Below are 16,249 nucleotides of genomic sequence, written 5' to 3' on the forward strand. Positions count from 1 at the left end.
ATACTTTGTGATGATGGTATTGATATATTAAATTTGATCGGACTTGTCCAAGGGCAAGAAACAACCATAAACAGAAGAAACAATAAAAACTAAAACTAAAAGCAAATACAAACGAAACCAAACCTGAAGCCTAAGAATAAAGAACAATACTTAGACTTCTCAAAGATGAGTAGGAACTCCTACTTAAAACACTTAGTGTTTTAATCACATAGCTTTGTGCTTATGATCAGAACCGTTCATACTATGAATCACACTGTAAAGATCGTACCCAGTGCACAAGGCTCCCGCTTTACGCAGGGTCTGGGAGAGGTGAATGTCGGCTAACTTTACCCTCATTTATGAAGAGGTTGCTCCCAAGTCTCGAACCCGAGACCTACTGCTCATGGGCGAAAGCACTTGCCATCGCACCAAGTGCGACCTTTGCAAAAAATAAATTAAAACTAAAGGTCGTTTAGTCAATCTATCGTAGCAAATACATAGACGGTTCATAATGCTTTTACCAATACCGTTCGTTTGTTTTTAAATAGTTTGATGCTTAAACGACCTTTATTTTAATTTTTTTTTCAGATGCGATCTTTATAGGATGATTTATAATATAAACGGTTTTGATTATAAAGACGAAGTTCTATTAATTGACAACGAACAATTTTAAATTTTTTTAAACAGAAGTTCTTACTAATCTTTAAGTAGCTAAGTATTGTTCAAGAATAAAACCCCATGACAAGAAAATTATGGACTAAACTATGCCGCTCCAGATTTGACAGTTAAGATACAAAATCCGACGAAAAATATGATAACAAACACTCCAGCTACCGCCCCACGCGTCTTTTTCCGGCAACTCTCTTAACTAGCTTCAGCCGCGAGGAGTAGAGCCTCCAAGTTTCTGTAAGTAATGGGCTCGCGGCGAGACTGAGCAGAACGGATCACTTCATTCTTATAGTAACTGTCGACATTTTCCATGATCACATCAACGATTTCGGTCTCAGGAACAGGAGAACCAGCTAACGCTAGTTCGCGGGCAATGGCATTGACGCGAGAAAGAAATTCAGCAATCGACCCGTCCACATGAGTAGTACGACGAAGATCACGGCGGAGCCGCGATACATGTGTCTGACTGGCTGAGGCAAACCGTTCTTCCAAAGTTAGCCAAGTTTTGTGAGCTGTACGGTCCTGCTGAGCGATGCAGCCAAGCACATAAGCGCTTAAGGTGCTATCGATCAAGGAAAGAGCAAGCTGGTCCTTTTGGACCCAATCTTCAAAATCGGGGTTGACAGTGTCGTCGGTTTTGATTCTATCATCGTCGTCGGGGAGAAACTGAGGTGGACATGGAGAAGAACCATCGACAAAGGGCATGAGTTTGTGACTCTTAAGCACCGGAACAATTTGGGCCAGCCAAACAGGGTAATTGTTGCAGTCGAGTTTGACGCTGGTAACGTGAGAGACGTTCGGAAGATCACAAGCAGTGGAAGAAGAGGAGATAACCATTGGAAAATTAAGTACGAAACAGAAGAGCAAAGTTTGAATGTCAACTGAATGAAACTTGTAGAAATATGAGTCCTTGTATTAATGTTCAGAAAATATTGCAATATATAGGGTTATACTAAACCCTATTTAGGTATGAATTTTACACTAATTATTAAAAATTACATTCCTATATTACATGCTAGATTTAGGTAAGAAGATTCTGAACTAATTCAGGATAGTCTAATAGGGAGTCGTGTATCTCGTATAAATACTGCTAATGCGTTTTGGAGAGAAACAAACTCTCCGACGACAAATTTGTTAAAACGGAAAGAATTCATTCATATTAGCATTTGCATATACACTTTGTGTGTATGAACACATTTTTTTTTTTTAGAAAAATGAGAAGGAGAGAGGGAGAGAGAATGTGGGGGTGGGGGAGTGGTAGGTTTTTATTTTTGTTTTTTTTTTTTTTGGTATTTTAAATTTTAAATATTAAAGATATTTTAACATCATCTGTAAGTGAGATTTCTAAAAAAAAAAATGAACCTGTGAAATTACATTGTAAATTACCAAAGTAAATGGAAATTTTAAGGCAAATTTTTTTTTTTCAACAAACGATATTATCTACCCGAAAAGAAGATAAATCTAATAATCTACCGCAACTAACGAGGGTTTACACAACTGTTTTGACGGTGGAAGTTATCTTTTGGGGGGCTTACTTTTGCCAGGTCTAAGCCACAGCGCTTAGGGCAGGGTTTTAGGGAAAGATAAAAGAGTGAGGAAAACAAAGAAACCTCGTTATCCATCCATAGAGAGGGACTGTATGCTCCATTAGCATTTACAGAACCAGAACAAGGAGAAAAAGCAGAAAGCGAATTGTGGGGAGTCAAATCTTGCATGGAACAAGGTAAACAGGGAGTTATGGTGGCGAAAATGGTGCCTCCTCAGAACCCAATAGAGCAATTGCAGGCTCGCTTCAAGGAGCTGGAGGCTGGCTTCAGGGGTTGGCTGGCCAAGCAGTCTCTGCCCGTCGAGGCCGCCGTCGTCACCCTCACCAGCGGCGCTCAGGGCGCCGCCATCGGTGCCTTCATGGGTACTCTCACCAATGACGTGTCTTCCTCTCTTCCCACTCCTCCTCCTCAGGCCGGCCTTAACCCACAAGCCATGGCCTCTTTCAAGCAAGCTCAGGTCTCTCTCTCTCTCAAATTTCACTCTATTTTCGCTTAAACTACGAATTGCCCTTTGTTTGGATTGGATTTCTATTGGGAACTGCGCGGAGAATTTGGAGAAAGATTGAAACTTTTGCGCACCCCATTTGGCATTTTGATTTGATGATTAATCCCAATATTTTGTTTCTTGTTTGTAGTAATTTTCAGTAATTAAACACAGAGAAAGTTAATTTATTGGGGAAAAGTTATTGCTTTGTTCTGTGTGTTTGCTTACTGTGATTGCTGTCGGTGCCGGAAAATGCTACATCTTTTTCTTCCTCTCGGAGACTACGTATCTAAAATTTGATTCTTTTCACTTTACATGCGTTAGTACTTTAATTATTCGGCTTTTCACATATAACCCTTTAAAATATTACACTTCAAAGAAAAACACTTAAACCCAACCTTGCTTACATTGCAATGGGAGGACACTGAAGAAGTTTCGCAACTAAGAATCAACTGAAGTATTTGTTCTATGAAACTTATAGTTGTCAGGGTGTTTTTCTAATTTACTATTATTTGGTAGTTCTGTTAAACATTTGTAGAAGTTGAAACTTGTTCTTGTAGTCGTGTATTTTAGTATGAACCCCAAACATTCTTTAAGGTTCTCAATTGTAACAGATAAATTTTGAAACATGGCTACCGTTTGAATTAGTTTGAGCAGTTGCTCTTACTTGGTGGAGCTGTTCCGCTGATATACACAAATTGTTTGCTTTGATTATAGGCCCTTGCTGGTGGTCCGTTGGTCCAAGCTCGCAACTTTGCTGTAATGACTGGTGTCAATGCCGGCATATCCTGTGTCATGAAAAGAGTGAGAGGCAAGGAGGATGTCCAGTCTAGGTGAGCGTATTCATTTGTCCACACTGTTTGGTGTTTATAAATTTCCGGTCACATTCAATTGAGATTATGATTGCTTTGATGAAGAATTATAGGCAGTGGTTAACAACATTGAAGTCGGTGTGGATACCTGGTCTCATATGGCCATATTTATTCTGTTTTGTGACTTAGCCAAAACCATATGAATTGTGAAATAATATTAGGGTAACCTTTCTTTTAAAATTTATCTTAACTCCTGTCCTATGTGGATGCTGCCTTGCTGCCTTTTAGGCTGTATTTAGGTCATGTGGAGTAAGGAACAGACTTTAATGGATTGGTTCATTTGGTAAAATTGAAACTTACTGTGAGGGTGAGATGCGAATTCTGGGTTCTTTGCCCCTGTATAAGCCAAGGGCGTGCCACCACTGCCTAGATTTTCAGCAAGTCCCTAGGAGATCTCCTGTCGATTTATTTCTTCCACCCCACCACTCCTTTTTCTTTCCCGTGAAAAAGTGTTTCTTTATCTAGAAATGGATCATCTATCAAATTGTTCTTCATTTATATAACTACTTCAATGTGCCGCTATTATAGATTTCATGTGTTTCTGTTCCAAGTGGCCTTCGTTTCTTTGTTTTGTGAAAACCCTATTTTTGTTTCTATGTACTGCAGCATGGTGGCTGCTTTTGGTTCGGGAGCCCTGTTTTCACTGGTGAGTGGCATGGGTGGCCCCAATCAAGCAGCAAATGCAGTTACTTCTGGACTCTTCTTTGCACTTGTTCAAGGTGGACTTTTCAAGGTGAGACTCCCACAAGATATGATTTATCAGTTTGGTAATAGCTGGAAAGTGAAGTGTTTTCATTTTCTAGTCCTTAGCTACATGATTGCATTGCGGTTTTGGGAGACATTAGTAAAACAAACATGTCATTTGAAACGCAATGAAGCAGCTGAAAATCTGGAACTCACTTCTTCTTTTCTTTCGAAAATACCAAATGTAAATGAAGGTGTATGCGGTTGCATGCTATTCCAATTTCATAGTTCTAATACTATGCGACCTGTATGAGTTAGTACTGCTTGCATTGCATGCACATTTGTTTGTATCGGGGTCTTGTACTTATACGCACTGAAGGCACTTTTCACATGGTTATGCAGTTGGGACAAAAATTTTCTCAACCACCTACTGAAGATATCTACTACACTAAAACAAGAAGCATGTTGAACAACCTTGGCCTCCAGAGTTACGAGAAGAATTTCAAGAAAGGCCTATTATCCGACAACACTTTGCCTCTGCTCAACGATAGGCAAGTAGCAGGACTTTCAAATTCTTTATCATTCCTTACCATCATAAAAGTTACTTTGTATGTCCGTATTTATAAACCACTTCAATTAACGCCATTCCGTTTGTCCTGCCATTTCGTTTCAGTGCTCTTAGAGACGTGAAAATCCCTCCCGGACCCAGGCTTCTCATTCTTGATCACATTCAGAGGTACCAGTCATGCTCCATAAATACTTATATCGCACTCGCAAACTTGTGAGTTGGTTTGGATTATGACTAAATTTTTGGTTTCAGGGACCCGGAGATAAAAGAGAAGCGAGGACAGAATAGTTGAAGTGCGTATTTGTCGATTTAGTCTGCATCGCCATCCTAAAGGAGAGCCCTTCCATCTCCAGATCTAAACCTTGGACTGAGAAGTGAGATATGTTTTGAGTTGAGATAGTGTGATTTTGTTGTCTGACTGCCCTTAAATATTCAACTGCTACAATTTGCTTAGATTAAATTAAATGATTGCATAATTTTTCTATTTACAGACCAGATACAAACACCAAGATATAATGGTTAAAACATCGAGAGTATCCCATACTCGGGGTATCTTAAAAAATCCCGAGTTCCAACAGGCAAGTTGATCAATCCAAAGTTTTACAATGCGTCTTCCACCGGTTTAGTGGATGATTGGATTTGCGTATTTTGAATTAAACATTTCAATGGAGTCGTTCATAAAATCGTACTCTTTGATCGCGCTGGATGCATGAAGTGAGCGTATCTTATTGTTTACAGGAACATGTGTAGTAATATGCACTCGTACGACATTACACATGGGCGTTGGAGATGGCAGATGCGGTTTCACATGGACACCATTGTCTTCTTCGTGATCTTTTCTTGCGTAGGTAATTGCTTGCACTGTACGTGTAGCTTCGCATCGCCGTTGTCCCGTCCTTTTCTGAATCGGATAAAGGTGGAAACTGAACGCACATGAAGTAAGAAGCGGAATGCGGAGAAATGCGTAGCAATTATGTTACACAAACACGTATGACTTATGAACAGAGTCTGAATTGCAAGATGTCATACGATCACGTATGACAGACGAACGTAGTGTTCTTATATTGTATCAAAAACGTTACTTGTACAACGTTCATATGGCATAAGAGAAACTTACTTGCAATCGGAACGTTACTTGCAATCGGAACGTTACTGTCACTGTCACTATAATGGTATTTTAACCCAACTAGTGTTTGCTATAACCATATTCTATTCCAATAGAGTATTGTTTTATATTGTACTTATTTCATATGATAGTGTTTAATTAAATTGAGATATAATCACAATAATGTCTCAATTACATAAAAATTGAAATATGAAGAGCAACTTATATGAAACAGGTTCACCACTACATAACGTATCGATTCAATAATACATTGTCATGTGAAGAAAAATTTACACGTAGTAATATATTATTGAACTGTGATATTATTTGACGGTGAATCTATTTTATGCAAGTAAATAGGAAAAAAAAGAGAGGATTAGGCAAGAGGACGTAAATTGGAATGGAGTGTGGACCCATGTGGCACCATCTATGGCTTTCCTCCGGCTTCGTTTCCACCGTTCAGTGTCAGCACCTACGGTCATAAGACCGAAATACCCTCTTTTGAATTGTTATGAGCACGTCAAGAGATCATTGATGTGTCTTCTGTCATGCCATTACCGAAATACCCTCTTTTATTCATTGCATTCTTCAGGGAGTATGAGAGACATTTACATTACACGAAAACGTTTTTTATGGTAATGTTTAAAACAATTCACATGTCGGTACATGTTTTGGGTTTTTTATATGACGTTGCATGGTGTATTTGACATTGTCATCTTGATATTTCCGTTTATTGTAACTATTTCGGAAAGCATATAGAGAGATAGAGTTGGTCAAACGGAACAAACAATTATTAGACTTTCATCATTTTTTGCATGAGAAATGATAAGGAGACGCTCAAAAGTATAACTCTTCATGAACTATCTGTCATCTCATATCTTAGCACATTACTTTATAATATTGACATAAAAAATAATGTTAAATTGTGAAGTACAAGAAAATTACTTATTTTATTGTGATTGTGATGTCACCCTAGAGATATTTTTTTCTTCCCCATGTTCATTTCGGTGGGAGAAAAAGAAAGTCGCAAGTTTGTCCACAAAAACTATTCACCTTTCACCTAATTCTTTAATCTTCACCGAGATCATCGACTAACCAACCAAAATCTGGTGGTACCATTCCATGCACCAACCAATCTACCCCACCATTTGCTCTCCTTTGCTCTAATTAATTCAATTACTAATCATAATCAGTTAATTACCCTACAAAATTAATTATTCTCTTCTGTTTACAACCTTAAAAGTGACATATTCTTAATGTGTCGGAAAAACAGACCGGTATGTCAATGTTATTATAAAAGTGGAGTAAACCTTCCTTTCTTCTTCTTCTTTTCTTAAAGTTTCATCCATTTATATAATAATACATGATGTATGTGCTCGTATTCTGAACACATTGAAAAATCTCAGCCACAAACTATTGTGGCCTCCTCACTAAATTCAGTGTAAGTTAATGAAGATATCCCATTTCAGCTTAAACAAAATAGACATCAAATTTTAATTCAATATGCATTAAACCTGACGAGTTATCCAATCCAATATGATATAATCGACACTCAATGAGCATTTTAAGACTATCAACCGGACGGAGAAATTGCAAACACCAAGAACAAGAATTGCAAAGCAATATTGATCTCTTCTTCCCTATATATTTGTTTTCCTTGAAGGGCAAGAAAATGAATCAAATGATTCAAATCGTCAAACAACATAATAATACAACACGTACACGCCCAAATTACAACGAAAAACTCGTCTACTTTTTCACGAGAAGACTTAACCAGGCTGTCATTTGGAAGCGAGTCCCGGCGGCAGGGCGACGGCGGAAGCCTGGAGGAGGCGCTGGGCCTGCGAGAGCTTGTCCACGAGGGCCAGAATCCGGGCATGATCCATACGCGCCTGATCGACTGCCTCGGCTTCGAGCTCACCGAGCTGCGAGCAGAGGCGCTCCTCCGCCTCCTCGGCGACTCGGAGCCTTTCGCGGGCCCTCTGGAGCTCCGCCTTCATCCGCTCCTCCCTCTCCTGGCTCTTCCTCAACTCCCTCTCCAATTCCTCGTTCCTCTGCCTCAGCAGCTTCTCTTCTTCCGCCGCCTGCAGTTGCTTCGTTACCGCCATTTTTGTTAGACTCGAAGAAGCTCACAGGTCTCAGCTAACGAAAATACAAAGTGTTTTGTGAGTTGTGGTGCGCAGAGTACGTTTATGGAAAATACAAAGTGTTTTGTGAGTAGCGGTGCGCAGAGTACGTTTATAAAGGCCAACAACAGGTGTCCAGGTTCAATGGAAATGCTTTGGTTTCGAATTTGTGACTCTGCTTACGCATTTGCATCTGTCATCCTAACTCTTTGTAGTGCCAAAATTCTATTTTATTTGAGATGCGTTCGTATGCCATTACTAACTTTTATTATATTGAATTGGACTTAAAAGTTAGTGTAATTCCATGTCTATTACGTGCATGGACCAACTTTAATGGAATGATACGTCGTTAAACGGTAACCTGATGACAACGTGATGTTAGCTAATCGTTTCTAGCTGGCGTCATACTGACGCCAAGTAGCCGTTGGTATTCAAATAGGCTGAGCTAGAGGACTGGTAGAATGTCAAGCTTGACATTGTGGAGCAGGAGGCCTGGCAAAATATCGAGCTTGACATTTTGGTGCTGGAGGCCTGGCAAAATGTCAAGCTTGACATTCTAGCACTGGGGGGCTGGGCTAGAGGACTGGCTGGCTGGCTAGAAATGGCTAGTCCGCTGGCCTGATTTGGGGGTTTGGGCCCGGTGGGGCCCACAAGCCTTTTGGCCTAACCCTCGGTTGGAGACGATTTTCGTGTTATTCTTAGCTATTTTTAACATTATGACCCTTTGATCGAGTCGGTTGGAGATAGCCTTAGAGATGAGTCATCGAGCACGTTCAAGTCTTGGCCCAAAAATCGATGACCACCATATGAGCTCATAATGTATTTTAATGTTTTTAGCCGACAAATCTTGATTATTAATTTTTAATTAAAATTGTTACGATTAAAAACTTTGAAATATAAGATACCACAAGCATAATAGAATTTGTATGTGGTTATATCCGATTAACTAATCATCTCCTCACTTAGATATTTAGTAACGTTTTTTGTTACCAAATTGGGATATGCTATCCACACACCTCTTTTTACTTCTCTCACACTTATTGTTAATTTCTATCATTTGATCTTCTTCAATTCATCCGATCCGACGGCCGAAAATTAAAAAGGTGTGAGAGAAGTAAAAAATGATATGTGGATATCACATCCCTACCAAATTATATGTAAATACAAACAAATAACAAAGAAGATTCATTTGGTTAACGTCAATATAGCTGACCAAATTTTTCATTGTCATCTCACATTATTAATATTGACGTTTTAAGTGTTTTTAAAATGACTGAAAATATTTTAGATTAGAGTATTTTTGAAACAAATTCTTAGTAAAAATGTAAGTAAATCATAAAAAAAAAACACTTTTGAAACATAAAAACACTTTCATTAAAAACGCTTTCAATTATTTTAAAAACACTTTTAAATAAATTGTATTAGTATTAACCCTCTGTGTAAAAAATGGATTTTTTTTTTTTTTAAAGGAGCATCGTGGCCTTTCGTGGTTGCATAAGACACTTGATTGACATACTAGTGGGCGGGCCGTCCTTATCTTCATAAAGTTGGGCTACGCAGTAAGCATGCTGCGACACGATGAATATTCCGAGTGAACGAATAAATGTTATTAATTTTTCGATACATACTAGATATGTAGTGTTTCAAAATTTTGTGTAAAGAAATAGAGTTATTTAATTTGTTCTATCCATTTGTCGAGTATTGTCAAACATTTTTTTTTTTAAGGAAACGATAGCAGTTGTATTTCAATAATAAAGCATTACAATGAATCAAAGGAAAATTAGGGAAAGGAACAATCCTCAACCAGCATCCATGATAATACTAGGAGGAGATCCCAACCACTCACAAAATTGATCCACAGATAAACCAATACGAGCTAGCCTATGAGCAACCCCATTATCTTGCCGGCGAGTGTGGGTAAAAGAAACTTTAGTGACTGTAGAAACAATGGCCTTGATGTCTTCTATCACTTGTCTAATGGAAGACAGATTGACAGAAGAATCACAGACAATCTCCACAAAAGCGAATCACTCTCACATAATAAGTTTGTAAATCCCCTTTCAAATGCCCAAATCAAGCCAACCCGGACCGTCACAGCCTCTGCTTGGAGGGGTGAGAAGATATCAGAAAACTTCTCACATTTAACAGCCAAAAAACCTCATGATTCATTACGAACAATCAAACATTTAGTAGGCATGAAAGGGCATGTACCAAAAATACAGTTGGTCGTAGGACCACTTGGTTTCAATGTCCATCCGCCCTTATGAGCATTGTACTTCATGAGTTTATTAAGTTGAATAAAGGTATATTCCATCTTCTGTCCATAATTTAGACAAAAAAAGAAAGTTTCAGATCAAATTACTTTGCAAATGTGAACAAATGTAATCTAAAACATTAGATCTCCAATATTTACCGACGATTTATTCCATGTTTACTTTTATTTATGTGGATGTAATATGAACATAAATGGTAAACAAATGAGTACGTCTTTCTAAAAGCTGATTATTTTTCGCTATATTATCTTAACGAGTAGTGCTATTCACAGTATCACACGCTTATTTTTACCTCCCTCATACTGTTGTTAATTTTTTTCATTGATCTTGTTCAATTTATTTGATATGATAATTAAAAATTTAGAATGATGCGTGAGAAATAAAAAAAGTTGTGTGGATAGTATTATTCCGTCTCAACGCGGGTCCGTGGAAGGTTTGTGGCCATTCGTACCATTGTCGTCCTTTTAATTGTGACATAAGTGGTATTTCGAATTGGACCAACATCCAGTGCCAACTTTTGTTTGTCAAATCATTTTTTTAAATTAATTACTTTAAAAATTACGAAAATAACGATTGACCTCGAGTGCTTAGTTGCTAAGTATATTATTTTGGCCAACCCATCTAATCACACTAGCGGCTTAAAGAAAGACCAAATTTATGAGCAATTAAACTAAAACCACGCTCATAGAGCTAGCATACAATTTATGAAAGAAAATTTTCGATGTCACGGAAACCTAGTCTTCAAGACACAAAATTTTATAATAAAAGTGGTTGGATACTAAAAAAATAAAAAATAATTTAATCACTTGTATTATGACACTTTGTATACTAACCTATATTTCTGACCGTTAATAGAATTAGTTGGTGTCGGTAAGAGATAAAATTAAAATGAATATTTGGCACCCTGACGATTAATCATTCTAATCTTCCCTTTACCATGTATGATTTTATGGATTATGACATGCCCTCCACCCAATAAACACAACTTGCCATCATGTGCTATTGTCAACTCTTGCTTTTTAAAGCCCGATGGGCCCCGTGTAATAATTAAAACTAGAAGCTCGTTTGAAAAAGTTTTCGGTGAAAATATTTTTAGAACAAATTCTTAATAAAAATGTAAGTAAATCTTGAAAAAAACACTTAAAATGCCTTTTTACAGAAAGCACTTTAAGTATTTTTGGAATCCAAAAACATTTTCTCTAAACTCGATTTTAGTTATTTCAAAAACACTTCCAAACAAGTCTTAAAACTAAAGGAGCACAGATTATTTTAAGTTGTTCAAAGCATTTTCCTTTTCATATATTTCAAATACAAAGAGTAAATATAAAATAATTATCGCTCTAAAAATGTTAATTTTGAAATGGTTAACGGACGTTGGGCCGAAAAGACGATACGAGATTAAACTCCCGTGCAGTTTATGAATTTGATGGATTGGGCTTACGAGTTCGACTCCCCAAATGCCCAATATTATTCTCTTTTTTGTCCTCATCTTGAGCTTAAAGTTTGGAAAGTTTTAACGAAAAGCCTACGGTACTGTTTACTTTAACGAAAAACCACATTTTTACACTAAAAAGTCAAATATGATACTATTCACTTTACCCTTTATTTTGTCCTTATAATTAAAATTCAAAGTTTTCAAACCATTTTCATTAATTTTCCTTAAAATTTAAAGGATTTTTAACTCAAATAGTCAGATTAATATAATTTTTCATTTTAGTCATTTAGTGTTTCTATTAAATAAAGATAAAATCTCTATTTAATAAATTGAATGCATTTTTATCATTTAGTCCTTATATGTATTTCACTGAAAGATCAAAATGATTGATAGTGGACAAACTCATACATCACTACTTCTATCGATTTTAAATCTTAAAACTCAAAGTAAGGAGTTATACTAATTTTAAGTACCATTTTGGCTAAAAAAAAACCTTAATTTTAATATAGAAAAATTAATGAAAATGACTTGAAAATTTTGAATTTTAATAATAAAAATAAAATAAAAGATAAAGTAAATAATAACAGAGTTGATTTTTTAAGATAAAAATATAATTTTTTAGAATAAAAATATAATTTTTCGTTACGGTGAACATTCTCGGGAGTTTTTATTGTTAAAGCCTCGTAATAAATCGACCATCATCTTTCGAGTTCATCCCCCTTTTCCCCCTCCGCCTACAGTAGTCAGACCACTTGCAATGACATAACTCAAATCAAATGATTGAGCCATTTTTTTATTCATCAAAACTTGAAATGTTTACTTAAAATTCAAAACAATCAAACAAATTGAGCAACAAGAAGAAGAAGAAGGGGAATACGTGGGCTCTCTCTCTCTCTCTTGCATTGCAGAAGAAAACTCCAAATTTACCATCACTCTTCCCTTTCAGTAAGTTTCCTGTTTCCGCATCATTTATTTTTCTGATTACGTTTTCAATATCATCTGGGAAGATTAGATCTCTCGTTTTTAACGTAATCTGATTATTTATAGTTTCATTAAGATTGTTAATTTATTACGAATTTCGTCATCTTCATGTTGGATCATCCGAGGACCCATTTACCCGATATGCTTGATCCGTTACTTTCAGATGCTTAATGGGTCATTGAATGCTTTGCATGTTGAATTTTGGATGTGGGTTTTATTTGGGTCATCTGATTCTGCTCCATTTTTGTTTCTTGCATTATCATCTCGGTCAGTTGTTGATTTAATTTTGTTCTGGCACTTCTGAAGTACTAACCTTTGGTTGAAAAAGGTTTCTTGAAGTGGGTGTTTAATTTTCACTGCTTTCGTCTGTTCGTTTAATCCGATAATTGCATTGGTGCACATCAAATAATTCTATAGTTTAATGCAGGATCGAGACTTTATCCGAATTCATGTTGTTGTTTTTGAGTGATTTGGGCAAGGAGTGGTTTTTTTGGGTACCGGTTGCTTCTGAGTGAAATGCTGTAAAGAGGGAGTGGGACTCTAGTTAACGATTTAATTTTGAGGAATTATGGACTTTCAGAATAATTCTCAGCTAGAATCGGGGAAAATGGAACAGATAGTTTCCCAATTTCTGTTGAAGAGCTTGCATATTGTTTTGGACTCTAGGATTCCTTCTCTTCACCCGCATGATCGCAGCGGTGACCTGTCATCTGCTACTCGAGTGAGAAGGAGTGACAAGTGGTTTAACTTAATACTAGGGGACCGCCCTGCAGCTCTTGAGAATTTGAATTCTTGGCACAGAAGTGTAATGGATCCGATGATAATTGACATAATACTTGTTCATGGAGGACCTAGTTCTTCTTCTGTTGACAATCTGTATGTGAATTCTGTGGAGGGGACATCTGTTGAGACGATCATAGAGAGGTGGGTTGTCCAGTATGAAACTCCACGGGTTGTGGCTCCTCAAACTGGTGACACTTCGGCCTCTTACAAGAAGACATACAAGAAGTCCATCATACTTTTACGTACCCTTTATTCGTATATGAGGCTTCTTCCAGCTTATAGGATCTTTAAACAGCTAAGTACATCTAGTCAGACTTACAATTTTGATATCATCTACAAGGTGTCTTCACTTAGAGATCCATTCTCAAGGGCGGAGGAGGAACTAATGGAGGAGCACAGTTTTGCTCCCGTAGAGGCTCATCCTGGCTGCCTTTCTTTATCTGTGACTTACCGTTCAACACTAGCTGATTTCAATCTCGAGCCTTCATTACCAATGCCACCGAGGATAATTACTGATTATGTTGGTAGTCCTGCCACGGACCCCATGAGGTTTTTCCCCTCATCAGAGAAGGGTTTTAGTGCAACTTCCTTTCCGGTGGGAGGAGCACGACCGCCATCTGGTGCGCCACACCAACGCCCACACAGCTGGACAAGTGGCTTCCACAGATCACCTTCCTTTGTGCACAATAAACCCTTAGTTGGATCTCCACCAGCATATCGTGCATCTCCTATGTCATATGATGTTGGATCTCCTCCTATTGATACATTTGCTAACAGAGGTCAAAACTTTAGACCTCTAAGTCATCAAAGAAATATGAATTCTGATGAGTATCAGCTTTCACCTCCATTTTCGGCATCCCCATCGCCATCTCCCCCAACATACCTATCCAGTGGTAATTTCAGTCCTATGCAAACTCGAATTCGTTCAGGAACTGCCCCTGTAAGCATCCCCCTTCCAAGGGGGGGCAGAAGCCCTAGATACTTATCCCCCAATTTGTCTGATCCAAGTAGAAATTCTCTTCCTCCTTTATCATCCAGAAGCACAAGAAATGATCATTCCTCTCAAGAGTCTCCATCAGGAATCAGGGCAATCAGAAAATTGGAGGTTTCAAGGGCTGGAGAGACTCACCCTGGAAATTCGAATCATTACATTGGTCAGAAGGTAGTCCTTGTTTCCCGATTAAGCAACCTCTGGTCTTGAAGTTAATTGTTTCTCATGGTTTCTAGTAACACCAGTTTTTGTTTGTTTCATAGATGACGAAAGACAGCAAAGATGATTCAGGGCGTTTCTCAGGATTGTTGTCGTCTAGTGGCTCACCACGTGTTGGATTTTCTAGAAGCTCGAGTAGACTGTCTTTCCAGGACGATTTGGATGATGTTGAGTTCTCATGTCCTTTCGACGTGGATGATGTTGATACATCAGATTCTCAAACCAGGTACTTAATAATTTTTATGGTGTATACTTTTTATTCTGGTCGAATCTTTATGCTATATCTATATATGTAGTCATGGCCCTTTTTTGATCGAATCTTCCAGCAATTGTATTATATTAATTCCACCACCATTGTTGTGACTACTTTACTACATGCATTTTTTATGCTTCTCACCTTAATGTTTATTTGCTTTCGGCTTCTTAAATTGCTGGGTTTTATGATGGATAAAAGAAGCATAAAAGAGAATATGGTTTGGTCTATTTCTACCCGGATCCCTGTGATTAAGTTAAAACCAGTGTGTTTGTGTACATGATCTATCATTTGCCTGGTTCATCTCTTGTAACGGAATTCACTTTGTCTGCAAGCACTGCACCCAAAATCTGATATACTCGGTTCTATTACTTTCAGCTCCATTAGAGATTGTTACTGTAGTTTCCTTAACTAGAATTTTTTATGGTAATGTGCTATGGTATGTTGAAAAACGTAAGAAATGGAAACATATGATTACTATAATTGACGGGTTAATTACTTTTAATGACTTGAATTGACGTTTCTTTTTTCTAACCTTAACGTATACACTTGATCTGAATGTACATTTGGGATATTGCTTGCTGCAAAGATGCATAGCTTGCTCCGTATCATCTTATATTTCTCTTTTCACATTTTGGGTGAACAGTGACTGCAAAAGGCCTTCAGAGTTCACATCTCAGTCACTGCCAATGGGTAGAAAATCACAAGATGCTGCTGTCGGCGTTCTGGTTCAGATGCTGAGGACAGCTCCGCCTCTGCGCCAAGATTCAAGTTGTTACTCATCCCAGTCCGGGAAGAATGAGCATGAGGGAGGAGTTGCTACGGCTTCTGGTTTCTTTATGCCTCGGAAGACATCTGATGCACTGGAGGAGCTCAGAAGTTACCGAGAAATGAAAGACCTTCTTCTCTCTAAAAGCGGAATGAGGGTGCTTGCCAAAGAGGAATCATAAAGAGTCAGAGTTGCTGCTAGTATTGCCTGAGTTGAGCGCCATTGCCGCGCTATAGTTTCAACGTCTTAGAAGAAAAAACATACATTTTCATGTGAATAGAATGAATGGAGGACTAACAGCCTGTATATATCATGACCCAAAACTTAGTTATTGTCGTTAAATCTGTTTACTGCGATTTTAATGGCCGTTAATGTTTAGAAAGTGTTTATACCTTACGTTGATCTCTCTCTCTCTCTCTCTCTCTCACACAGACACACACACACACACACACACAGAGCATCCGTGCAAAAACTTAGAATTTGACACATTTGGATAATCTTTTTGACGATG

The 16,249-nt window shown here is 37.8% G+C and overlaps 3 protein-coding genes across 4 annotated transcripts; 2 read left to right on the plus strand and 1 right to left on the minus strand.

The window, feature by feature from the left end:
• The first annotated feature begins 2,212 nt into the window (after nt 1–2,212).
• On the plus strand, nt 2,213–5,287 carry LOC126631025 (chloroplastic import inner membrane translocase subunit HP30-2-like). Its single transcript, XM_050301187.1, has 6 exons — nt 2,213–2,652; nt 3,397–3,512; nt 4,158–4,284; nt 4,638–4,786; nt 4,909–4,971; nt 5,056–5,287. Exons 1-6 carry the CDS (start codon nt 2,362–2,364, stop codon nt 5,093–5,095), a joined length of 786 nt encoding a protein of 261 aa, XP_050157144.1. The 5' UTR covers nt 2,213–2,361; the 3' UTR covers nt 5,096–5,287.
• Nucleotides 5,288–7,520: 2,233 nt separating this feature from the next.
• Nucleotides 7,521–8,129, minus strand: LOC126621819 (protein RESPONSE TO LOW SULFUR 3-like). Its single transcript, XM_050290446.1, has one exon. The coding sequence runs from the start codon at nt 8,014–8,016 to the stop codon at nt 7,690–7,692; it is 327 nt and encodes a 108-aa protein (XP_050146403.1). The 5' UTR covers nt 8,017–8,129; the 3' UTR covers nt 7,521–7,689.
• Nucleotides 8,130–12,452: 4,323 nt separating this feature from the next.
• On the plus strand, nt 12,453–16,134 carry LOC126625607 (autophagy-related protein 13a-like). 2 transcript variants are annotated; one of them, XM_050294661.1, is made up of 4 exons: nt 12,453–12,687; nt 13,141–14,668; nt 14,761–14,942; nt 15,616–16,134. In XM_050294661.1, exons 2-4 carry the CDS (start codon nt 13,292–13,294, stop codon nt 15,917–15,919), a joined length of 1,863 nt encoding a protein of 620 aa, XP_050150618.1. In that variant the 5' UTR covers nt 12,453–12,687; nt 13,141–13,291; the 3' UTR covers nt 15,920–16,134. The 2 variants fall into 2 exon arrangements, with proteins under 2 accessions (XP_050150618.1, XP_050150615.1); XM_050294658.1 differs by having other exon boundaries at nt 13,151–14,668.
• The last annotated feature ends 115 nt before the right edge of the window (nt 16,135–16,249 follow it).

This window comes from Malus sylvestris, chromosome 1, assembly GCF_916048215.2.
Source record: "Malus sylvestris chromosome 1, drMalSylv7.2, whole genome shotgun sequence".
In the NCBI taxonomy this organism is placed as follows: domain Eukaryota; kingdom Viridiplantae; phylum Streptophyta; class Magnoliopsida; order Rosales; family Rosaceae; genus Malus; species Malus sylvestris.